At 25.6% G+C, this 27,372-nt stretch overlaps 1 protein-coding gene across 4 annotated transcripts; it reads left to right on the top strand.

The window, feature by feature from the left end:
* The first annotated feature begins 77 nt into the window (after window positions 1-77).
* On the top strand, window positions 78-26,747 carry shakB (Innexin family member shaking B). 4 transcript variants are annotated; one of them, XM_089179831.1, is made up of 6 exons: window positions 78-1,279; window positions 3,986-5,192; window positions 15,299-15,518; window positions 21,153-21,442; window positions 22,745-22,998; window positions 24,840-26,747. In XM_089179831.1, exons 2-5 carry the CDS (start codon window positions 4,830-4,832, stop codon window positions 22,991-22,993), a joined length of 1,122 nt encoding a protein of 373 aa, XP_089035957.1. In that variant the 5' UTR covers window positions 78-1,279; window positions 3,986-4,829; the 3' UTR covers window positions 22,994-22,998; window positions 24,840-26,747. The 4 variants fall into 4 exon arrangements, with proteins under 4 accessions (XP_089035957.1, XP_015181464.1, XP_089035956.1 ...); XM_089179830.1 differs by lacking the exons at window positions 78-1,279; window positions 3,986-5,192 and adding exons at window positions 8,514-9,165; window positions 9,329-9,913; XM_015325978.2 differs by lacking the exon at window positions 78-1,279 and having other exon boundaries at window positions 3,879-5,192.
* Window positions 26,748-27,372: the final 625 nt, after the last annotated feature.

The raw sequence follows: 27,372 nt of genomic DNA, 5'->3' as shown, positions 1-27,372 counted from the left end.
AAAAGATGAAAGATTAAGTAAAAAAAAATGGTCCAATGAATGAAGATAATCAAAAAGTAAAAATTAGAGTTTAAAGTTCTCGAGGATGACGAGTTTGTTCATGAGTTTGTTCTCGTGGGTGCGTGCGTGCGTTTGAACGTTGCGCTTACTTGCTTATACACACGATCAGAAATCAGAAATCAGAAGAAGAAGAAGAAGGAGAAGATGAAGATGAAGAAGAAGAAGAAGAAGAAGAAGAAGAGAGGATGATGGTTCGGGTTCGGGTGTTTCTATTCCTGGAGCACGGTGACTCCTCGTTCGGCTCCTACGGGAGGTGCCGTGCCGAACGTGCCGTGCCCTGGCCTGGCCTGGCCTGGTCTGGTCTGTTCTCATCTGATCTGCTCGTTTTCTCGAGTCTAACGTAGACAAGCGTGGCGTGTGGAAGCTCACATTAAGTTTCCTTAGACTTTTATTCCATTCTTTTTTCAGTTTATTCTTTTATTACGATAATACAATTTTCTTTTTATCTAAGTTATCAACGTGTATGCGTGATTTGAAACGTTAAAAACAACAAAATATATATTCACACAACCGTATTATTGTCTTCGTGTTGTACGGTTTCCAATTTTTTTATTTTATAATTATTATTTCTATTATTTTCTTATCAATAATATATTTTTTGTCATTATTTTTTTTGTTTATTAGGAAAAATCGTAAAGAGTGTACATTTAAAAAAAAAAATTAAAATACAAATTGTCTTTGTGTTGTACGGATCGTAATTTTTTTTTTATTAACTTTTATTTTTATTATTTTATTATCAATAATATATTTTTTTGTCATTATTTTTTTGTTTATTAGGAAAAATCGTAGAGAGTGTATTTAAAAAAAAAAAAACAAACAAACAAACAAACAAATTGTCTTTGTGTTGTACGGATCCTATAATTTCTTTTTATTTTATTATCAATAATATATATTTGGAATTATTATTTCTTACGTGTAATTAAAAAATACACAAAAAATATTAGAAGAAAAGAAAAAATAAAAATGAAAGTTTCTTTTGTAATGGATAAATTTGTTGTATTTTTTGTTAACTCGTCAAATAGTTTTGTTGTTAACGTTGTACATCGAAAATACGTCAGCTGTTTAAATTCAATTTGAAGAATCTGGGTATGAATGTGTGCGACGGAGGAGACGACGACGAACCATCACCATTATCATCACCATCATCACCAGCACCACGTGCTTCGCGGTATTCACGTTCTACAACGTGATCTTTCTAACTCTTCTTCATTCTCTCACGGTAGTCATTCCTCGTTTGTTGTTGTTGTTGTTGTTTTTATTTCTTGTTTTTTTTTTATTTTCTCTTCTCTTCTCTTCTTCTCGTAGAAAACGATCATCAATCTATTCATTGGTCTCCAAACAAAACTTAATCTTCGTGTATCTTTTTCTTGACAATTTCTTACAATATTTTTCCCTCCTTCTTTTTGATTTTATTTGTTCATTTAATTTTTGATTAAAATAGTATTGGATAAAGAAATTCAATACTTGCAATTTTATTGATTCTTTTTTTTTTGTCTTTTTTTTTTTTTCATTTTATTTCTTTTCGAATCAATACAAATGTTATTATATCAAATTTCAACAAATACAAATTACAATTTAAACGTTGTACCCATCGTTGGTTCAGTTTAACTTCAGTAATTATTTTGAAAACAATTTAATATTTTAATAATATAAATTAAATATAAAATATAAAATAAATAAAAATTATAATAAAATTTTATTTAAAAAAATTAAAAATTCATTAAAATTAATACAAATCGGTGAGATTATGTTTGTAATAATTGTAAGAAAATAAAAAGGTTCAGAGTTTACCATTAATATTATATATGTAATTATTAATCAATATATATTAATATAATTATTAATAAATATTATATTATATATTTACATATATATATATATTTTAATATTATATAATATATAACTTTTATTAAACAACTTTTATTACACAATTAAAATACTATATAATATATACTACAATTAATATTATATAATATATAAAATATATATATATTTAATATATTTATAAAATATAGAAAATATATATATATATATATTATTTTATACATATAAAATATAATATATAATAATTTATATTAAATAATTATATAACTAGATAATGGATCGGTGATTTTGTTATAATAGTTTTATTTAGTTAATTTTGAATTTAATTGAAAACAAAATGGATATAGGAGAATAATATTCTTCTACGGTTTAAAAACGGAAACTGAGATTGGTGCAATGCTTATTGATACTTTACTTCAGAAGCTCTACTCTTCCCTTTCCGCGTATCTTCTTTCATCGTGAAAGCAAACCTAAAGAAAAGAAACGATAAACCAACGTTATGGGTTTCGTTTTCTTCTTCTTATTCTTTATCCCTCTTGTTACGAAATAAATGCTACGTCTATCAATCTTTATCCTCTTTCTTTATTTTTTTATTTTTATTTTTATTTTTATTTTATTATTTTTTCTCTTATTTTCATTTCTTAACATTTAATGACAGGTTTCCGTCCGTACGTCAACGAGAATTGCCAGATATATTAAAAGATACTCTCTAACATGCATGTATATGATTATCTTTGTGTCTTACACACATATATATATATTTATTTAACACGTGGAAACAAAACGTTAAGTCACGGTATTTTATATATCGTATGATTTGTGAAAATAATTGTGAGAAATGAAAATAATAATAGGATTAATAAAGGACAATTCATTTTGAGATGTTAAATAAGAAAAATATACTTAACATGAAATAATAAATATTTCTTATTTTTTATTATATTCTTTTATTCTATATATATATATATATAGAATATAATATATTTTATTATAAATTTATATTATAAATTTAAATTATTGTATATATTCTAAATTTATATTATATTTATTATATTAATGTTAATAATATAATAATAGAAATTATATTAATTATTATTTAATAATATTAAATTATTAATATATATATATATATATATATATATATATATATATTAAATTAAATAATTAAAATAATATTAAACATAAAAAAATATTAATATATTATATTATAAATTTATATATATATAAAATAAATTAAAAATTAATATTTAAAAAATTAATATTATTATATATCTTATATATATATATCATTTTTAATTTTTAATTTTTTCTTTTAATTTTTTAATTTACATATAATATCTCTATATATATTTCTTATTTTATAAAATATTAGATTTATTAGATATACTATATTATATTAGATATATAAATATTAGATTTATTAAATATAATGAAAGTAAAGTAAAGTAAGGTAAAGTAAGAAAATGAGAAAGTGAAAGTTTTGTTCTAATTTTATTTCTCTAATTTGTCCTAACTAATTTTGAAAACGTTTGTCGACCGTTTTACATAGCAATATCCTTCTGTTCTGTTATAGCAAAGTGCAGTCTTACGCAGCGCGTAAACGCTAAAATAGAATGGAACGTTCGTAGAACGAAATTACGATACTCCTACTACTATTCGCATGTTTCCTTCTCTCTCTCTCTCTCTCTCTCTCTTTCTTTGTTACTCATATATATTTTCCTATCTAATTTCTCACTCACTCGGTCATTCTTTTATTATCGGTTTCAGTTCAGTTCATCGTCGTCAATTCGGTTAAATAGTAAATTCAATAGGTAAAACATCTTTAATGTCATCTAACACGATTCTATTCTTTTATAATTAGTCCATTTTTTTAAACAATCATTTATTTATTACTTAATTAAATTAACTTGATGATCTAATAACATTAATAACGTTTTTTTTTTATAATCTTCAATGAGACAATGAATTGTACTTTGATGATCGTTTGATTTGAGAAGAAGAGAGTTTATTTTGTTGATTAGAAAAAATTTATTTTTATTAAATTTTTGTTAAAAAAAAACAAATTAGAAAACATTGTTATTATTATTTTCCAACGGAACAGTGTTGAAACAGAAAGTAACAGAAACAGAAGAAGAAGAAGAAGAAGAAGAAGAAGAGGAAGAAGAAGAAGATGAAGATGACGATGAAGATTTACATTGGTTAAAATCAAAGTTGAGAAATTATCAAAGTATCTCAAAAATTTGATTACATTTTTGTCATTAGTTTGAACGTGAATTGTCAACATAACCATCACATTTTCTTGTGAATTTTATATTATTTTATTTCATTGAAGATTTTCGTGAAAAAATGAGAAAGTACATTGACATCTCTTGAAGGATGTACGATGTTAATAGAATTGTACATTTGGCAAAGAAAGATCTCAACGAACGAAGAAACAAACTCAAAATGTCATACTTGGATATTTAAAAGGATTCTTCTTTTTTCATTTTAATTGAACAATTGTTCATTTTTCCTAGAAGAATATGAGATATTGGAAAAGTTTCATATCAGTTAAGGATCCACTTAAGTTCAATGAAAGAAGGATCCTACACTGATAATTTGATTAAAGATTAAAACAAGTGATCGTTAATAATTTTTAATATATAATTCGATATAAATAAAACGAACGATACTTGAATTATAATCAAAAAATCAAAGACATTGTAAAAAAAAAAAAAAAAAAAAAAACAAAAAATAAACAAAACCTTGAAAACACTTGCCAATGCAATCGAACGATATTGTGAATTCTAAAAGGAAGAAGAAAAAAAACGAAATAAAAAAAAAAAAGGAAAGTGAGGAAAAAAAATGTAGTTGAATAAAAAAAAAAATTCAGACCCAACCCCAACCCAATCCATAAAATTATTTTTGTTTGTTTGTGGGGGTTGTAAAAGTTAATAAGTTTCAAGATGCTGGACATATTTCGTGGTTTGAAGAGTCTGATCAAGATCTCACACATACACATCGATACCGCGGTATTTAGATTACATTATAGTTTAACAGTGATACTGTTGATATCATTTAGTTTGATAGTAACAACAAGACAATACGTTGGTAATCCAATCGATTGTATACACAGTAAAGACATACCTGAAGATGTGTTAAACACATATTGTTGGATACACAGTACTTATACGATAACAGCAGCCTATAGGAAAAGAGAAGGTTCTGAAGTACCATTTCCAGGTGTTGATAATTCCAAATTGTATCCAGAATCCGAGAGGAAGGAATACAGGTATTATCAGTGGGTCTGCTTCATGCTCTTCCTACAGGTAAAAAAATAAATCATTTTCATTCTTGTTGATTAATTATGAAAAATAAAAGATGAAAAAAGAATTAGGTTCTTGTCAGGGTTAATTAAATTTTGTTCTTGTTGTTGTTTAAATTGTTTACGTAATATAAATGATTTTAATATAATATTACTTTTTTTAAATATAATATCTTAGTATAATATAAAATAATATTAATGATTTTAATTGAATATTTAATTTTATATATAAATTATTTTAATTAAATATTTAATTATATAAAATTTCAAAATATAATAAATTGAATAATATAATTATATAAATTAATAAATATGAATAACTATAAAAATTTAACTTAATATAAATAATTTTAATTAAATATTTAATTTATTATAAATGATTTTTAATATATATTTTTTGTTCTTTTTATTCTTCCATAGTGTCTTCATTTCTTTTTGTTTAGTTTTTATTTCTTATGATTTCTTCTAGGGTTTGTTAATATTGTTTTTTTTTTTTATGAACTATTATATGATGATAGAGAGGGTTAACGAGATAATACTTATATAGTAACTAGCCCTCTCTTCTCGTTTAAACGATCGATACGCTTTCTAATTTAACCTCGTGTCTTTGCTACGTGCCAATGGCAAGGAAAAGCAAATGATGATGAGTTAGTTCGAACACTAATTAGTTAGAATACAATCAAAATGAACAAAGAAACATTTGAAGATTAGTTTTTATTTTTTTATTTAGAAACTATGATGGCAAATATTTTTTAATGGGTTCGTTTGTACAAAAAAGTATGAATGTATGATATATATAGTGGTGGTTGTATAATTATGCACATACATATATTTGGATAATGTATTATATTTTTATTATTGAATTGCAAAATGATATCCAATTAAACTATAATCACATTACATATATAATAAGTTTAAACTTATTATATTAAATAATATAATATAAATATAATATAATGATATTATATTTTAATGATATATTAGATATATCATTAAAATATTATATTAAATATAATATATATATAATATTTATTAATTATTATATTATTATATATTATTATTATTAAGTATTATATTTATTTATATATTAATAAATATTATATAATATAATAATATTAACAATATTAACACATTATTAATAAAAATCTTTTACTTTTTTTATTTCTAATATTAACTAAAACAACAAAATTTGATATTTTGAACAAACATATTTAAAAATACTATACTTATCGTATTAAATGGAATAATAAATTGCCCTCATTACTTTCGAATTATATAATACGTGTAATTAAACATATTACAAACAGTCATTAACATGATTAAACGAACAAAATAATTATTATTAAGTAAAATAATTGGAATTTTGAAATCTTATCAACTAAATTTCGTATGAGTCACGAATATGTTCAGAGTCACTTGTTTTTAGTTTGTTATACATATGTATATATATATGAGCCGTTCAGTGCACACATCGATTAACTCCATAAAACAAAAAGTTGAGAAATGCCATGAAATAATGTATATTGTTGTATTACTTATTATTCAATGGGCAAAAAAATTTTGCCGTTTAATGGTGTTAATGTTTATTATTCAGGAAAGTTATTATAAATAGAAAAAAGTTATAACTATAACAAGTACTTTGACACTTAAATTTAAGATTTTTCAAAAAGTGGAGTTAATCGATGTGTGTACTGAACGGCTCATAAATATATTATAATATATAAGGGGATCGTTTTTTCTTAAGAAAGTAGTGATTATGTTTAAAAACATCTTACCCTATGCTTACTGAGGCTTATATCTAGTTCATTGCCAAGAAAGAAACCCTAAGCATATTAACCCCTTCTTAAATCCTTCAGTGTAAAGTAGTTCCATTGCCTTGACGTACTTAATCAAACGATATTCTTGCTATCCCTTTTTTTTTATTTTTTCATTTCTCCTTCTTCTTCTTCTTCTTTTCTTCTTCTTTTAATTCAAAATTTAAATTTTATTTCATCAATTCTTTCATTTTGATTTTCTGTCTATATATATATATATATTAATATTAGGTTGTTTCAAAAAGTTTGAAGTTTTGTTATTCAAAAATGTTTCAAAAAGTTTCTTCTTTTTTTTATGGACATTATTCATTCTATGGGCACAATATTTTTTATTTGAAATAATTGAAAGTATAGTAAAAGTTAAAATAAAATAGAATCGATATTTTTTTTTTTTTTAGTAAAAATAACATAAAAAAATATTACAATATTGTAATCAACTTATTATCAAAAAAAGAAGGAAACAAATTGTTAGGACCAACTAGTATGAAAATATCAATTAATATTTCAATAATATGAAGTAATTATTTTTCATTATTTTTAATCGTTAATGTAAATTTATTTTTAATGAGGATAATACATGTCGCATGAAAAACTCGACAATGACCCAAATATTTTGTCACGAAAGAACTCGTCCTACTTTTTTTTTTTCTTCTTATTTCTTGCAATAATCTCTCTTTTCTCTTTTTCTTCTTCTTCTTTTTTATTCTTTTTTTTTTTTTTTTTCTTTCAATTCCCAGGTTCGTTCATTTTATTCTTTTCACGATACAACAGGTATGCCTGGCTGAAGGCCAATTCTCTCCTTTCTCTCTCTCTCTCTCTCTCTCTCTCTCTCTCTTAAAGAAAATCAAGCGTGCAACCATGCAAGCACGTTTCTCACTAAAATGTTCAATCTAACTAATTTAACATTTTCACGTGTCATTAAGAATATTTTAATAAAACCTAAAGTAAAATACCATATCGAATAGAGATTAGAATTTAACTATGAAATCAGTTAAATCAAATTTTAAATAGGATAGAGGGGATGTAGTACAGTTATGGGGGTTGGTAATTATATAATAATAAAGGGTAATAATTATATATATCAATAATTATATATTATATTTATATTATATTATTATATTAATTATATTATATTATAATTATATATATTAATATTAATATATATATATATATTATATATAATAATATTATTATTATATATATTATATTATATAATATATTAATAAATAGTACTACTAATAATACTATTTATTTTATTTAGTATTAATACCTACTAAATAAGTAATAATTATTATATAATTATATAATAATATATTATTATATTAAATATATTATATTATAATTATATATATAATAATATATATAATATACTAATAAATATAGTATTACTAATAATACTATTTATTTTATTTAGTAGTAATACCTACTAAATAAGAGTAATAATTATTATATATGTTAATATATATATAATAAAGGGTAGGAGATTGTTATTACACCCATGTTAGTTTCAATATACATTTTAACGAAAATAAGTACGATAAATGAAGATGATGATCTTCTTTTAAAACATCTGAACAATTTAAATTGTATTGGTTAATAAGAACGAATGTTTTTATGTTTTTTTTATTAATAATAATTATAAGTGGAATAGACGATTGACAAATTACATTTACTCGTTGGATTTGTAACGTGACAGGATTTGATACTTGAAAGATAATAATATAAGTTATGTGTTAAACAACGAGGCCAAGGGATACCCCTCAAGTTCGGGCCAGTCGTCTTGTGAAGGTTCGCTAGTCTGTTCCACGTGTCCGCGTCTCCTCCTTCTTACTTGTCTTAGTTTTCGTGCATTTGTCCAACTCGTATTTTTCATTACTTTCTACGTTATTTCATCTTATATCATTTTAAATCTATTTTCTGTTATTAATTGCACAAATTCTTAATAGGTAATATAATATAATTCGATGACGTGAACATTTGTTGTTTTCTCCGAGATAGGAAAACATTGTGAAATAAATTGAAAAGTAAGATAAACTTGGTGAAATCAAGGATTCAGATAATTGCATTGATAATAAGAAGAAAAAAACAAGACAACAAAAAAATGCATAAAAGATCTTGGAAAAAAACACGTAGAACGAGAAGAAGAGGGAGGAGACACGGATGGTCAGTTTTAGATGAATACGCCATAATGAATAGTGAATTATAAATAAAAAAAAAAATAATAAAAAACCCAGAGAGAGAGAGATTATATTTAACAACATTAATAATTACAATTAAATCAAGAATCAATGTTAAATAAAAAATAAAATATACCCATTTTTCTCAGAAAATACCAAAGAATACAAGAACAAGCAGCAGCAACTTCTCAATTGCAAATTGAAGAAACCAATAAAACCGTGGGTGAAATTGAAATTATTAAATTCAGGTTTAAAAATTATTAAAAAAAAAAACAAAAAAATATTCGCGAATCGTATCATACATCTAACAAAAAAAAAAAAAACCTGAATCGAAGATGCCATTGATGATGAAAATGGTCGACGTATTTGGATCGTTGAGATCATTGTTCAAGATACAAAGGATTTCCGAAGATAATTTGGTATTTCGATTGCATTATCGTACAACCGTTGCATTATTGTTAGGTGGTTGTGTTACATTAGCATGTAAAAGCATTTCCGGATCGCCAATACACTGCGAGGCTTCCGGTTCCGTTGACAAGGTCGTGCTCGAGACCTTCTGTTGGCTTCACACGACTTACAGTATGGTACATGCCTTCAACTTGAGCATTGGACAAGCTGTACCTTATCCGGGGGTTGCTAACAGTAAAGGTGAAGGGATACATGGACATACTCCTCATCCATTGGTCAAACAGCACAAGTATTATCAATGGGTTATCTTCTTTCTTCTACTTCAAGTAAGAAAGACACATGTTTAACCTTTCTTTCATCATTCTTTTTTGTTCAACTATGTTATTGAAATTTCATTTCAATAACAATTCGTTTCATTTTGTTCTTTTATCTTCTCATAGTTAGATAAAAGATAAATAAAGTAGGTCGTATCATCTTTCGTTCGTTGGTTTGATCGAAATCGATATGACGTTGTTTTCGCAAGCGTTAACATGGAACTTTTATCATATAATCTATAAATAAATAACCAGCATAAGAGTGCACGTACTCTTCTCTCTCTCTCTCTCTCTCTCTCTCTCTCTCTCTCTATCTCTCTCTCTCATTCTCTCATTCTCTTTTCTTCTCATCCAAGTGAGGACGATGATGCGAGTATAAACTTAAATCGATATAAGGGTGGTGATGGTGGTAGTGGGTATCGCTTGGGTAATCGAAGTTTTAGTTTTAAAGAGATCTAACCATTGATGATGATAATGATAATGATGATGATGATGATGATGATAATGCAAACTTTGTTAGTTAACATTTCTAATAAAAACAATGATTACTTTAACGATTAAATCAAAACAATTTTTATAGCTGAAGGGATGAAAAAAGATACGATTCATTTAAATAAATATAGAAATGTGTTATAGTCAATCATAAAATCAGTATAATTCTCCTATTTTCTTTGGAATAATATATTTTAACAAAAATAGACAAAAATCAAAGAAGAATCCTAAAGTTGTTCAACTATAAAATAATTCCCAATTAATGATGCAAACTTTGTTAGTTAACATTTCTAATAAAAACAATATTATTACTTGAACGATTAAATCAAAATAATTTTTATAGCTTAAGGGATGATACTTCAAATAAAAAGAAAAAAAATACGATTCATTTAAATAAATATAGAAATGTGTTATAATCAATCATAAAATCAGTATAATTCTCCTATCTTCTTTGGTATAATATATTTCAACAAAAATAGACAAAAATCAAAGAAGAATTTAAAATAATTCCAACTATAAAATGATTCCCAACTAATGATGCAAACTCTGTTAGTTAACATTTCAAATAAAAACAATATTATTACTTTAACGATTATAAATCAAAACAATTTTTATAGCTGAAGGGGTGAAAAAAAATATACGATTCATTTAAATAAATACAGAAATCAAACGAATCAGTTATAGTCAATCATAAAATCAGTATAATTCTCCTAACTTCTTTGGAATAATATATTTCAACAAAAATAGACAAAAATCAAAGAAGAATCCTAAAGTAGTCCAACCATAAAATGATTCCCACTTTCTTAGAACAATATATATATATATATTTGAAGTTTTAATGTAAAACACTTGGGTGTTTAAAAGTGAATGATAAATTCTAGAACTAAAGTAAAAACTTACTTTATAACAATTTTTTTTTTTTTTTTTAAACATCTTATCTTGTCCCTTTTACTTCTTCTTCTTCTTCTTCTTCTTTAACAAAGATCCGTAGTCTTTATCCCCTTGTTTAGCTAATTTTACTCAAGGCACACGTGACACACATACAGATACAGAATGCTTTGGCTACGGTTCGTCATCTTTTTCTTATTCTTATTCGTATATTCTCTTTATCTCTCTTTCTCATACACTTTGAACACATGTTACGTGTGTTGTACGTTTTCTTATAGCCGATTGAAGGAGAACGTGTGTATGGTTGTGTTAAAAACAGAGAGAGAGAGAGAGAGCGAGAGAGAGAGAGAGAAAGTGAGAGTGAAGAGGGAAGTGGAAAGACTATGATGTTGGATACTGAAGTAGTAGTCTGTATAAGAAAGAAAGAGAGAGAAAATGAAAGAGAGGGAGAGTGAGAGAGAGAGAGATAAACTGTAAAGAGAGAGATCTATTTTGAACCAGGGATTTTCCCCTTTTTCTCTTCTGTACTCTCGCGGACGTTGGCTTGTGGCAACGATGATGTCGAATCCCATGAGTCGTATATTTTTCGGTGTTTCACGTATCTGTAATCTTGATGATAGTCGTTAATTCCTGACGTCCTGTAATCAGTATCAAGGCCGAGGTCAAAATTCAATGCTTTCTTCTTTGTGATCCTAATTGATCACATTAGGATTTGTTTTTATTCCTCTTTTACGTAGAATTTCTTTGTAAGATATTATAAGAAAACAAAAAAATTATTCCAATAAAATGAAGTTGTGGTAATGGTAATGGGGATAGTGGTATTATTCTTGGTAAATGAGAGACAGAAAAGTATTTTACAAAATTTATGCTTGTAAAAAAATAAAGAAAATAAGAAGAAAAGATTTATATTTTATTTTAAGACTTTATTTATATTTTTTTTTATTTATTAATAAAATAAATTATTAATAATATATATAATATATTATAATAATATATGTATATATATATTTTATTAATAATTTATATTATATTTTAATTATATAAATTATATATTATTATATAATATTTTATATAATATTATTTTAATTTTATTTTATTTAATAATAAATATAAATATATGTATATATATTTTTATTAAATTAAATTTATTTGTATTTTTGTTTTATTTTTATCATTTGTTATCTTTTTATCGTAAAAACAAAACGGGAATGTTTTTTTAACGATAAGTATACCATAAAAAATATGCATAAAATTGAATTCGTGAAATTTCGTGGAATTTCATGGAATTTCGTGAAATCGAATAGTACGTTTGTTTATTTTTATTTTCTATAAATGTTGTTCATTGTATTTTAAAAACCCAAACGAACATTTTCTATTGTCTTTAGCCGAATTATTCTTTCTCGCATAAACTATCATCTTGTTTGGGAGGCTAACCATTTTCTTCTTGTTCTTTCTTCTTCTTTTTCTTATTCTCCTTTTTCTTCTTTCTTGTTCAACCCTTTTTTTTGTTCCTTTCACCCTTCTCCTTCTTCTTCTTCTTCTTATTCAATCTGTTCGAGTCTAGAAATGTTTCATTCTTTTATCGCATGGCCGCGTGTTTTATTTCGAGCATCCATCAATAGCCAGAAAGAGAGAAAGAGAGAGATAGCAACAAACCGATCTCCTACATACTTATAACAAAGAGCAGAATGCAATTATGCTAAAAGCGAAGGAAGCGTACCCATTCTCGCAATCTACGTAAGCAAACAATACGTCTATATTTATAACAAGTAATTTTCTCTTATGGTTTAGAAGAAGAGAAGTGTTGCACCGGTGGTGGTGGTGATGGTGGTGGTGATTGTGGTGGGTTGTGTGATGATATTCCTCTTCTTCTTCTGCTTTTTCTTCTTCTTCTTCTTCTTCTTCCTCTCCTGCACCCTCAAATCCTCTCTCTTTTTTGCATAATCGCATACTGGAATTATTTATTCGATTCGGAATGTGGGTTGGAAGAAGTAGGAGTAAGAAAGTGGGTGGTAATCATAGTATGAATTAACGTCTCGTATCGTAAAACGATTAAACCTTTTGGATTTTATTATAGTAAACCCTTTCAAATGTAATATAATACCACGAGAAAACATTTTCTTCATCCCTTCAATTTATTGTCTTCTTTTTTTACCCTTTATAACTACTCGAAAGGATAGGAAAATAAAGGTAACCCATTTTTTTCCTTTGTTGTTGTATTTTTTCTTTCTTCATGGAATATCACGTCCCACGAATTTGAATTATTTGCGTTGGCTAACACATGCTGGTAGCAATTTTCCTATAACATAAAAGAAAATAGAAAATACAAAACAAATATATGGGATTTTTCAATCACGCAATCGCATTCTTTTTATTTTTTTTTTTTTATTACAAACGTTCGTAATAAAATATCCAATCGTTTGGGTTGTATTAAAGTTACGTTGATTTCTTAGTATTTATTTGTTTAATATTTTTCTTTCTTTTTTTCATTTAAGTGAACACATTAATATTCTTATAAAAAATATTAAAAAAAAAAAGAAATTGTAACGCGAGTTGTATGGCAACTGGTAGGAAGAATTCATCGCCTCGAACGTAAAGCTCGTTATCTTTCTACTCTTATAAATCATGATCGTACATATCTCCCCTTTCCACTACTCCCCCATCATCTCCCCTCTCTCTCTCTTTCTTTTTCTTTTTGTAGATAAAAATAGTTTGAAGATCAATTATAAAGATTAATTAATGTGGGGCAATATTTGGTGGTGCTTGGTGCTGGTATTTGGTACTGGTCTTGTAAGTTTTAATACTTAAGATCGAGTATTAAAAGGTGGTGGGAAATGCTAGGCCTGGCAATATGCCAAAAAACTTTGATACTCTACTTACCAATGGGTCAACCCATCATCAGAATTTACATCCAACGTTTTTGATCCGATAGATGTATCGGACTGCATTTTTTTTTCTTTTTCTTTACAAGAGTTCCAATCATTCTTTATTCGAACAACGAAATTCAATGAATTGCAGAAAAAGAAGAAGAAGAAGAAACAAAATTGGTATTGCAACTTTCCAACGATACCAAATAAATATATTTTCGTTGGTCAAACTTTTTAGGGTAATATTTGGATGGGTTGGATGGGTTAATATTTGGATGGGGATAGATAAATGATTGAAATTGTGTTAAGATTTATTTTAAATTATTTAGAATAATTTTTATTATGATGGAAGTTAAATAATAGGTAGGAATTATTTTTATTATTTTTTTCCTTTTAAAAATTTTTTATCCTATATATATATATATTTTGTTATGTATATAATTTTGAATTTGTTATATATATATATATATATAAATATAAATATATAAAATTCTTAGGAAATTTAATTGTACATAATTACATTTACAATTTAAGTTTATTATATTAAATATAAGTTACCCTTATTTAAAAATATATATATATATATATATATATATATTTTAATTAATATAGTATAGGAAACATATAAGTTACCCTTATATAATAATAAGTTATGTATTTTTAATTAATTAGTATAGGAAACACATTGGTTACCTTTGTATAACAATATATACGCACATACATTTTTAATTAATATAGTATAGGAAACACATTTGGTTACCCTTATATAATAATATATATATATATATTTTTAATTAATATATATATATATATATATATATAGGAATAATGTAGGATAAAATAATAATATAGGAAATACACACATAAGTTATCCTTAGAAAATTTTAATATAAAAATAATTTGATTTCTTGGTAATTATATTTTACATATTTAAATTTACAATTTAAATTTAGTATATTAAATATAAGTTACCCTTATCTAATAACATATATATATATATATATTTAATTAATATATAGTATATGAAACACATGAGTTACCCTTATCTAATAATATATATATATATATATTATTTTGTGATTAATATAGTATAAGAAACATAAGTTATCCTAATAAAAATTGATTATAATTATAATTATTTGATTCTCAGGCAATTCTATTTTACACACCAAGATGGTTGTGGAAGGGTTGGGAGGGCGGTAAAATTCACGCTCTCATGATGGATCTCGACATAGGTTTGTGCTCGGAGGTTGAGAAGAAACAAAAGAAGAAAATGTTGTTAGACTACCTATGGGAGAATCTACGTTATCACAATTGGTGGGCATACAGGTACTACCTATGCGAAGTTCTCGCTCTGCTGAACGTCATTGGTGAGTAGTAATAGTATAATCGTTTTTTTATTCTTTACTTCCTCTTTCCTGTTTCCCATTAAATTCATTCTTTTTTCTCTTCTTTTTTCGAACAAATATATTAAACGATACGAAAGACAGAATGAACATGACGAATTTTTTTTTTTACATTTGTTTAAATATTATATAATTAAACGTAGAAATTAATTTGTGAACAAAGTTAGGATTTGCAATAAATATAATTAATTGATTAGTATTATTAATAAATTTAATTATAATAGATTTTATATTTAATTTATTAATAATATTAATAATATTATTATTATTTTAATATTATAATTTAATTATAAATTTATAATATTATATTTATTTTTAATTATATAATTAAATTATACATTAATAAACATTGATTATATTTTATATATATATATATATATATATTTTATATATTATATTATTATATTATATATTATATTTTATATTTTATATAATAAATATTGATTATGTTTAATACTTACTTTAAAAATTTGTACGCGACTAGTTTGGCAAATGTTACTTCAAATAGGCTTCTTTATATTTGTTCTTTTTTTTCTACTTCTTTCTATAACTATAATAGTAATGTCGCGTAGGGATATCGGTAAAACCTAGCTGACCTATTTTCACGAAAAAAAAAAAAAAATGAAACGAGACGAGACGAGACGAGGAGAAAGATAAAGATGAAACTTCTTTTTCAAGTTCTTCCGGACAAAAGTATTACACTTTCGTGGTAAAAAGAGGGTAAGGGACCTACGAATGATTCTACTGAGAACGAACGAACTTGTTCACTGGGATGTAAAAAATCCAAATTTCAAAAACTGTCTGCACATATTTCAAGCTTGCAATTTTTTATTTACTATCTTGTCTTCTTTTTTTCCTCCCTCTCACTCGAAAAATTTCATTGTGTAACGAGTACAATTTTTTTTTTTTTTTCATTGTTAAATATTATAGAAAATGTTATACCATGATTTAACCATAATAACACATACGGTTTATCAATATTTTTTAATTGATTTAATTGTTAGGATAAAAAGAATAAATTAATTTATTCATGGTAATTAATTTTTATTATTCGAATGGTTTCATTCTATTTTTTTTTTATTGTGAAATATTATAGAAAATATTGTACGATGATTTAACCATAATAACACGTATGGTTTATCAATATTTTTCAATTTTGATTTAATTTCTATAATAAAAAGAATAAATTAATAAATTAAATATCTAATCATTTAATTATTACTTCACATCTAATTATTATTTTTATTCTATGTTTTTTTATTTCTATTATTCAAAATCATCTCATTTTCTTAGATACACGTCATATATATGCTAACTATACTATTCCGTATGTTATCTCTTTTTAAAGATATTCCTCTTAGATTTCTTTCATAAGCCGCCCTCCACCCCCTTGTTCACTTCTGTTTCCCTATATTTTCTTTTTCTATTTCCATTTTCTTTCATATCTCTTTTTTTTCCTCTCTCTCTCTCTCTCTCTCTCTCTCTCTCTTCTCTCTTTCTCTCTTTCCGTTTGTGTCACTCGCCAAGACCGTATATTTATTTTTTTTCTTCTGTTCTTTTCTTTTCTGTTCTTTCTTCGTTTCCTATGCACTATTATACGACAGCATGTTTTTCTATTGATATTTCTTATGCTCTACGGTTATATAAGTAAAGCCATATATTTTCAGGGCTTCTTTTTAGACGTGTATTTATATTATTTTCATATGTTTCCTTCTCGAACGAGACGGATAAGTATAAACAGAGATCTTTATCGATAAAAAGAAAAAGAAAGAAAAATATCATGTGTGCAGATCACACGTGTTAGAAGTGAAACCTTCTTAAAATCTTCGCTTCGAGAGAATGAGTCAAATGTAGAGTATCAGGTGTAAGATAATTGTAGGCTTTTTTTATTATAAAAAAAAAAATAACATGTGTTCAGGTCACACGTGTTGGAAGTGAAACCTTCTTAAAATCTTCGCTTCGAGAGAATGAGATGAATGCAGAATATCAGGTGTAGGATAATTGTAGGATTTATTTGTTATAATATTATTATTATAATATTGTTACCACATTCAAAAATTATTTTACGTTTTATTGACATATAATACATAATATATTACACAGTAAGCAAGTTCTCAATTTGAAGAAATGAGACGATTTGCTTATAGTAATTAAAATATGTATGGTAACTAAAAACCTCTCTGCATGCACGAAATGCACGAACGCGTTCCGACGAACTCTTTGAAATTTCCCGAATATTTTCTTTCTGCAGATTTTCACGACACTGTTCGACGTTAATTTTCGATCAAGAGACACTTGAATCACAATTCACAATATCCAATTGAAAATCATCTGAATAGAAAATAATGTTAGAAAAATGATCTATTGAGATTATGCTTGTCTAGTATGAGTAGAAAGGATTAAGAAAGAAATATATTGATTGGAGGCTATTTAATGATGATATAGGAGGGTCGTTTACGAGGATCTTTTACGATGCTTGTTCACAATGATGATGATGATGAATGATGAGTGATGAAGGATTAATATATATAATATTAGGATATATAATATAATGATGATATAATAATATAATTAATAATATAATAAAAAAAGCATGATTACGCTTAACGCAAAACCCTTAACATGAAACGCTTAACATGAAACTCTTAACGCGGAACACTTGAATAGAAACGCGAAACGCGAAACTCGTATACTAGTGCTACTTAGTATACTAGTATACTACGTATAGTAATACTAGTATACTAAGTACTAGTAGTACTAGTATACTAATACGTATAGTAATACTAGTATACTAAGTACTAGTAGTACTAGTATACTAATACGTATAGTAATACTAGTATACTAATACGTATAGTAATACTTGTATACTAAGTACTAGTAGTACTAGTATACTAATACGTATAGTAGTACTAGTATACTTAGTACTAGTAGTACTAGTATACTAATACGTATAGTAATTCTAGTATACTTAGTACTAGTAGTACTAGTATACTAATACGTATAGTAATTCTAGTATACTTAGTACTAGTAGTACTAGTATACTAATACGTATAGTAATACTTGTATACTAAGTACTAGTAGTACTAGTATACTAATACGTATAGTAATACTAGTAGTACTAGTATACTAATACGTATAGTAATACTAGTATACTGAGTACTAGTAGTACTAGTATACTAAGTAGTACTACTAGTACTTGTTAGTATAACTTCTACTAACGTAGTATATTATAACGTATAATATAAGTACTTGTATACTAGTATTAAGTAGAAATAATACTCTGTATAGACATTATATTTCTAATAAATAAACTATAGTTTCTTAGGAAGGAAAGCTTTTCTTCAATGAATAAATAATGTTTTGTTATTCCATCTATTAGTTACGATCACATGTTTTATTTCTCATTTTAAATTCTCTCTTTTCCCCGTCATCATAGCTTTTCGCTTAGGACAGAAGACTTTATTTTTTATATATTGGTTTAACAATATAAAAAAATTCTCAAACTAGAGAAAAAAGTGTGAAATTAAGCAGAAAAACACGATAAGGAAGATTCCAGAGTTCAACGGAACGTGTTCGTGCACGCCAGAAGGCGTTATTAAATGTGCAGAATAATATCTTTAATGCGGGTAATAATGCGTTTACTGTTAAAAATACTGAAAACGATTGTCGTAAATCATTAAATAGCTTCCAATCAATATATTTCTTTCTTAATCCTTTCTACTCATACTAGACAAGCATAATCTCAATATATCATTTTTGTAACATTATTTGTTATTTTCTATTCAGATGATTCTCAATTGGATATTGTGAATTGTGATTTAAGTGTCTCTTGATCGAAAATTAACGTCGAACAGTGTCGTGAAAATCTGCAGAAAGAAAATATTTGGGAAATTTCAAAGAGTTCGTCGGAACGCGTTCGTGCATTTCGTGCATGCAGAGAGGTTTTTAGTTACCATACATATTTTAATTACCATAAGCAACTCGTCTCATTTCTTCAAATTGAGAACTTGTTTACTGTGTAATATATTATGTATTATATGACAATAAAACGTAAAATAATTTTTGAATGTGGTAACATTATTATAATAATAATATTAAAACAAATAAATCCTACAATTATCCTACACTTGATATTCTGCATTCATCACATTCTCTCAAAGCGAAGATTTTAAGAAGGTTTTACTTCCAACACGTGTGATCTGCACACATGATATTTCAAATCACTCCCAATTCTAAAGAAGTTTTCACTTAAAAAAAAAAAAAATCATGATAATGAGAGAGAAGGGATTATAGAATGAAATAGGAAAATGTGAATGAACAATTCATAGTAAAATTTGGCAACGATACAATTGGCTACATGACTTCGAAATTTTCTGAATTAACTAGCAATAATCATCTTTCTTTCTAAATTATCTATACAGGATTGTCGAGTGCCTATTTACTATGTACAAAAAGAAAAATGAAAATGTTTTATAAATATAGATCATCGTAAGGTTTATATTGCAAAGTTGTAATCTAAATTGTACGACTGTTTCTCTAAATGTGTTATCGAAAATTGCTTTGACCCGGTTATGCAAATATGAGTATGATATGAGTGTAATAATACAGTTTATGAGGAGACGTATAATATACTTGTTGGGTTTTCATTCATTTCACCAATTACATTTCTAATTTCGTACTACTGTAAACGTTAAGTTGAATTATTTCAATTGCTTAAAATATATTGTATACTTCATTATTTTGTAATTGTCATTAATTATGAATTGTTTTCTGTGGCAAATGGTGCAGCATATTTAATTATACTCGTAAAAAAAGAAAAAGGAAAAGAAATATTTTAATTATTACTTTAAATTAATTTTTAAATCACCAAATAATAGGGGGGGGGTTAATTGTTTTATAGTATTGTAATATAATTTGAAATAATATAATATAATATTATATAACATAAAATATATAAAATAAAATAAAATAAAATAATGCAGAATAATATAATATAATATAATTTAATATATTATAATATAATATAATATAAAATAAAATAATATAATATAATATTATATAACATAAAATATATAAAATATAATAAAAAAATAATAGAAAAAAATATAATTAAGAATCCTAAATTATCTTTATTTGGATTATTATTACCGTTGCACACATACGTAATGTTCGGAAAGTCATATAATCAAAATTGAATATAAAAATGTTGACAGAGGACAACTCGTCAGTCTGAAGGTGAATTTTGAAGAAGACGATACTCTGATCATATATTTCGTACTTTTAAACATCAATACACATTCCTATCGATTAATTAACAATAACAATAATATAATTTAATATAATATAATATAAAATATTGGGTTGGCAACTAAGTTACTTTTTATTTTAAAAAACCATTTAACATAATCTGCAATCAATTATTTGCCAACCCAATTAAAACAATATTAAAAAATAATTGATTATTATAATTATTAAAATTTTTGAAACGTTTTACATTTGTTTATCTAATTATTTAATAAATCAAAAAATACATTATCATATTATCATCCACTTGAGAAAAAAGCTCTAACGTAGAAATAAAATGTTGATCTGACACAGGTCAGATGTTTTTGATGAATCGTTTCTTCGATGGAGCCTTCCTCACATTTGGCATCGACGTACTTAGGTTCCTCGAGTCTGATCAAGAGGACCGTGTTGATCCAATGATTTACGTATTTCCACGAATGACAAAATGCACTTTCTACAAATATGGCGTCAGTGGGGAAGTTGAAAGACACGATGCCGTTTGCATATTACCATTGAACGTTGTCAATGAAAAAATCTACGTCTTCCTATGGTTTTGGTTCCTTTTTCTCGGCATATTAAGCTTCTTAACGGTATTATACAGGGTTAGTATTATAAACAAAATATCATCTTTAGTATTTTTTTTTTTTATTAATTATTATTATAATAGCATTGTAAAGTTTCAAATTGTTAGTAGAGAAAGTTTTGTCGTAGTGAAAGTAAATGTTAAATGTTAAATGTTAGATGATAGTTCACACAAATATTTTCATACTTGCATGTATTTTTACACTTCCTCTTCCTTGTTGACATAAGAAACAAATAATAAATATTTTTTTTGTTTTTTTTTTTTGGTTAATTGGAATTTTTTTTAATTATTTATATTATTATATATTTATATATATTTATATTTTATATATTAATTAAAATTATATATAAATATTTATTATTTATATATAAAATAAATAGATATATATAATTAAATAAAATTATATATAAATATTTATTATTTATATTATTTATATTATTATTTTAATTATTATTATCTTTTCGTATACTTTTGTTTAAAGGGATACATACATCATACATCGTGTAGATTTTTAAATTGGTACACGTATTCAAATATATCCAATTGTTTTCCTATAGTTTCTTTCCCATATAATATTTAGTTTATACAGTTTTACGATAATATTACCGATAACAGGGCATATCGGTAAGGCTTTTACTCGTGGAATCTGCTAATTTCGTAGTTTCTGGCATGCTGATAACCATACGAGATAAGGCACGCAAACGAATTAACCCTTTTACATTGGAAAACAGATATTCTGTGATACTTCTGCACGTGTGTGTGTGTGTGTATCTTTTACATGTGCATAGATAGTTTACAGTTTCAACAAGTATTTTTTCATTTTATTCAAATGATAGATACATTATTTATTTATACATTCTTAAATAAACGAATGAAATCATTTTCAAGAAAAGTATTAAATAAATATTCTCTTTTAGATAATTATTTATACAGATATACAATGCGTATGTATTCATCTACGTGTAAATGCAGTTTCTATCTTTTGAATTATTTTCTTGGATATATGCATTATTTAATTATTTAAGAATGTATGTGTTGAAATGTTGCATTATAAACATATAACGAAAAGCAATAATAATAATAATATTATTTAATTAAAATATTTACAATATAATTTATAACATATAATTGTGTAAAATCAAAATTAAATTCTTTGATACACGTAATATTTAATTATTTAAAAGTAAATACACAAATGTTGGTTGCATTATAAAAATAACCAAAACTAATAATAACAATATTATTTAATTAAAATAATTCTAATATGTGTGAAATCAAATTACAAATGAAATAACATTGTAAAATTATTATAATTTTACAGATCGTAATTATATTTTCGCCGCGAACGAGGGTCTACCTTTTAAGGTTGAGATTTCGTTTGGTTAGAAGGGATGCAGTCGAGACAATAGTACGACGTAGCAAGGTCGGTGATTGGTTTCTCCTATACATGTTAGGGGAAAATTTGGACACCGTAATATACAGGGACGTGATGCACGAATTGGCAAATAGGCTTGCATCTAGGCATCATCACGGTGTACCAGGTGGTAAAGGTGAATTACAAGAGGCCTGATCTAGGTAAGTGTAATCATTAAAATTTCATTACTATCCCACATTGATTTAAAAATAATAGAAACCATTTATAAACAAAGAATTCATTTAGTATAAAAAAAAAAAATAATTTCTTCTATTTTTTTTTGTTCTATTTTGAAATTTCGTAATACACTAATTGGTGTTCAGTTTGTTACATTTTCTATATATATACAAAGTGTGTTATAAGTAATGTTTGAAAAGATTTAAACAAGTATGATGATCATGATCACGATGATGATGATGATGATGATGATGATGATGATGATGATGATATACATATGTATTATTTATGTACATACATAGTTACATTGATTTTAGATCGTTACGTATATAAAGCTCGTTAAAAGTTTATTTTATTTGCATTTGGTGGCAACACATCACCACGTACGTATGTACGTACGTATGTTGTATCTCATCTTTACGTTCCTTTGAAATCATAGGATACTCGCTTGTTGATCGATATTTCAACGATCGATATTCTCTCAAATTGAAAAGAGAGAAAGAGAAAGATAGGAAATTGATGATTACGACACCATTCGTGATTGGTGGTTACTATTTAAAGCTTTAACATTCTCTTTCAAATATGTTATCTTCATTTTCATAGTTACAAGGTTTTGCATTATGGTTTTAAACTCATCTTGAATTTTTCACCCCCCTTCCTTTTATTCACTTTCCCCCTTTTCTTCTTCACCTATTTGTATTACCAGTTTTAAACCCATCTTGAATTTTTTACCCCCTGCCCCCCTTCTTTTATTCACTTTACTGTTTCTTCTTCACCTATTTGTATTACCATTCTGAAGATTACGACTCAGTGTGTTATAATGTAATGCAACTTTCTATTTCTATCTTTCTCTTTCGATATGCATGCGTATTCATGATCACGACGATATCAAAGTCCGTTTCCATAAATTTTCTATTCAACGAGCACCCTGACGTTTACGAGTTTTCGTCCTATTTTGAGAGTAGGAGGATACACCATACAAGATGACGAAGAGATAGGGTTGCATCAAGAATTATTATTTTTTTTTTTTAAATATTTTTATGCAATGTATTCTATAATCTATCTTGTGTTTTATTTTTTATTTAAGAGGGACAAAAGTGGTAGGGGTGGAATAAATTTTTTATCTTTATTTTATGTATATTTTATTTGACAAATTATTTGATTGTTTTGATTGATTTTATTGTAATAATAATAATAATTATTATTATTAGAATTGAATTATAGTGTTTTATGAGAGATGTTAAATAATGTTAAATAATATTATAATTATTATAATTTAAATTATTAAATCCTTAACTTAAGTTAGTAAACACTTAATTATTAAACACAATATATTAATATTATAATTGAAATTATTTTAATTATTATTAATTAATAATATTTTTATATTTTAATTTAATTAATTATATATTTTAATATTCAATTAATTTAATTTAAATTATAATATTACATAAAATTATTAATATAAAATTAATAATGTGTTATATATAATATTATTCGAACAATATTTTTAATTATTAAAAATATATATTTTGTGTATTATTATTATTTTATTTTTTGAATACAAAATTTCAAACTTATTCTATATATGACAAAATAATAATTATTATTATTTAATATCTAATTAAAATAAATAATTATAATTATGATAAATATAAAATTGAAACATTTAGAATTATTTCATTTTGATATAATATTTAAATAAATTATTTATATATGATGCATTTATATCATTTATATTATTTATTTATTTATGTTTATATCAATTTATTTTATGATCAAGCACACAATTGCAAACCTTTGTCTTTTGATCTTTGTTGAACAGGCTGCCTCGGAGGATCGAAGGATTCCAACTACGCCGAGGTTCCTCCTCCCACATATCTTCTTGTCCTTTGGAATGGACGTGCCGTTGTCTTTTTCGTCATCGTTGGTTCCTTTATTAAAAAAAAAAAAAAAAACAAAAAAAATGGGAGGAAAACTCACAAGAACAAACCAAAACAAAAAATCCAAAGAAAAGAGGAATCCAAAAGAAAGAAATATATTATTATTATTATTAATAATAATAACCTTTTACGTGTTCGTACCTCGAAAAGGAGAAGGAGGAGGAATAAGAGAGGGGGGAGGTCCTTCTTTTATTTGATTTTAATGCAAGACTATTAACAACTATCGATATTTCAATTCGATTCGTATTAGCATCCTTCGAAAAGTAAACATTCAAATTTTCAATTGACAATTCATTTTCAATTCTATCATATTTTAAAGTTAACACGTTAAGAGTTAAAAGTTCGCGACGTGAATTTTTAGAGAAATTCCTGTCAGGCCACAGACGTTACTTTGTATTGAAAAAATAGTTGAACGTGTCAGTCACTTGTGACTGACGTGGCCTAAACGGAAAGTCTAATGTCAGTCATCGATGACCGACGTGGCGCTCAACGTGTTAAAAAACGAAAAAGGGGAAATGAGAAAAATGAAAAAAAAAATCGAATCGTTTATTTCCCCCCCCCCCCATAATAATTCGTGAATAGTTCGTACTTCTTTCTTCACTTCTTTTTCATAACTAAAATTTGAAGTAAGTATTATTATTATTTTTTTTTTCTTATCGTAGGATGCTAATCGAGAAAAAGACAGACTGCCGGTGCATAATGCACCTCTTTACACGTGCCTTATCGTTCGAAACGATATCGGTCTTTTAACGGACTAACGTATTTACGTACTTACTTATTATATACATACATTTACATATACACACAATACACACAACATATACAAATATACGTTTATATACGTTCATACACACGTTACATGACTTTTCTTTTTTACGAAGAAGCACACGATCGATGTGTGCGTTCGATATCTTCGTAAAAAAAAAAAAAGAGAAAAAATAAAAATAAAAAAATGAACGGCCTATTTCTAAATCATTTTGTTTCTTTTCTTTTTTTTTTTTTTTTTTTGGTCATTTTAATTTGAATTTTGCAAGTACAGTAAAATTGATTGAAACGATTAGGGAATAGGAAAATGAGATACATTTTTTTTATTCTCATTTGGTTGTTTGTTTTTTAAAGTAATTATCATCGTACGTGTTTTCTATGTAACGGTGATGCAAAAGGATCTAAATAAGATGAGAAAAGAGAATATTACGGTGTTTTGTTGGCAACGGTCCACCATTTAACCAACATCACGAATTACAGATTCAAATATCTGGCAGCTTTAAAGTTTCTCGTGAGAAGAAACGTAATCGTTACGAATCAACGAATACCAAGAAAAATAATAATAATAATAATAATAATAATAGTTGATGATTATTATGATTGACTATGATGATGATGATGATGATTATCATCATCGCGAATATTTTATTTTGTTTTTAAATTATTTCATATTTTATATTACAAAGTAAAAAAAAAAAAAAAAAAAAGAAAGAAATGAAGTGAGATAGGAAAATAAAATGAAAAAGAAAAAAAGAAAAAAAAACAATATGAAAGAAAAGATATTAATTAATCGATAAAACCCCATATAAAGATGGGGATATGTTAATATTATATTATATATATATAAGCACTGCCATCGATTGGATAGGAATGTCGAAGGGAAAGTGGATCTCGCTGTACCTGTCTTTAATTTTGTTCGATAAATTGCGAGATAATATCATTAAATAAATCAACATTGTGTCTTTATTTCAACGATATATATATATATTATTATTATTATTTGTATATAATGTTTCCATAGAATATGTGTGTGTGATCATAATTTTCTACATCCCTTTTTTAATATTATATTTTTTTAAATTATTCAATAATTTCGTGAGAATTATAAATGCGTGTATTTTATGAATTGATAATATTAATTAATGTTCATTGAAAAATAATCAGAAATTATTAACACAGGGATTATTTTTTTAATATTGTACCAATCAAATTAAATGAAATGAATTTAAATACTAGATTTAATTTAGTATTGTAATAAATAATTTATATTAGATCATTAAGTATGAAATGTCGGATTACCTAAAGCCTCAAGTTTGATATCAGATATCTTCAATATTTCACTTCGATCGTCCTTTATTTTTTTTTGCATTAAAAAAGGTACCCTATCTGGCTTTCAGATGCACTCTTTTGCTTTAATAGTCTATCGTATTGTCGTCTGAAGGTTAAATATTGTAAGCCATCGATAAGACAAAAATGTGAGTTATTTTCGAATATGAGTTCCGTTGTGGAACTAATGCAGCGCAAAAAAGCCAAAATGTTAACGAAGTGTTCAGCAAAGATGTGGCTAACGAACGTACAGTAATTCGATGGTTCAAAAAATTCCGATCTGGAGATTTTGATCTTCAAAATGAACCACGCGGATGGCCTAAG

Source organism: Polistes dominula, unplaced genomic scaffold, assembly GCF_049000335.1.
Source record: "Polistes dominula isolate Pdom_NZ unplaced genomic scaffold, Pdom_raw_medaka contig_49, whole genome shotgun sequence".
NCBI lineage: Eukaryota > Metazoa > Arthropoda > Insecta > Hymenoptera > Vespidae > Polistes > Polistes dominula.
This window is presented reverse-complemented; position numbering and strand designations above follow the sequence as displayed.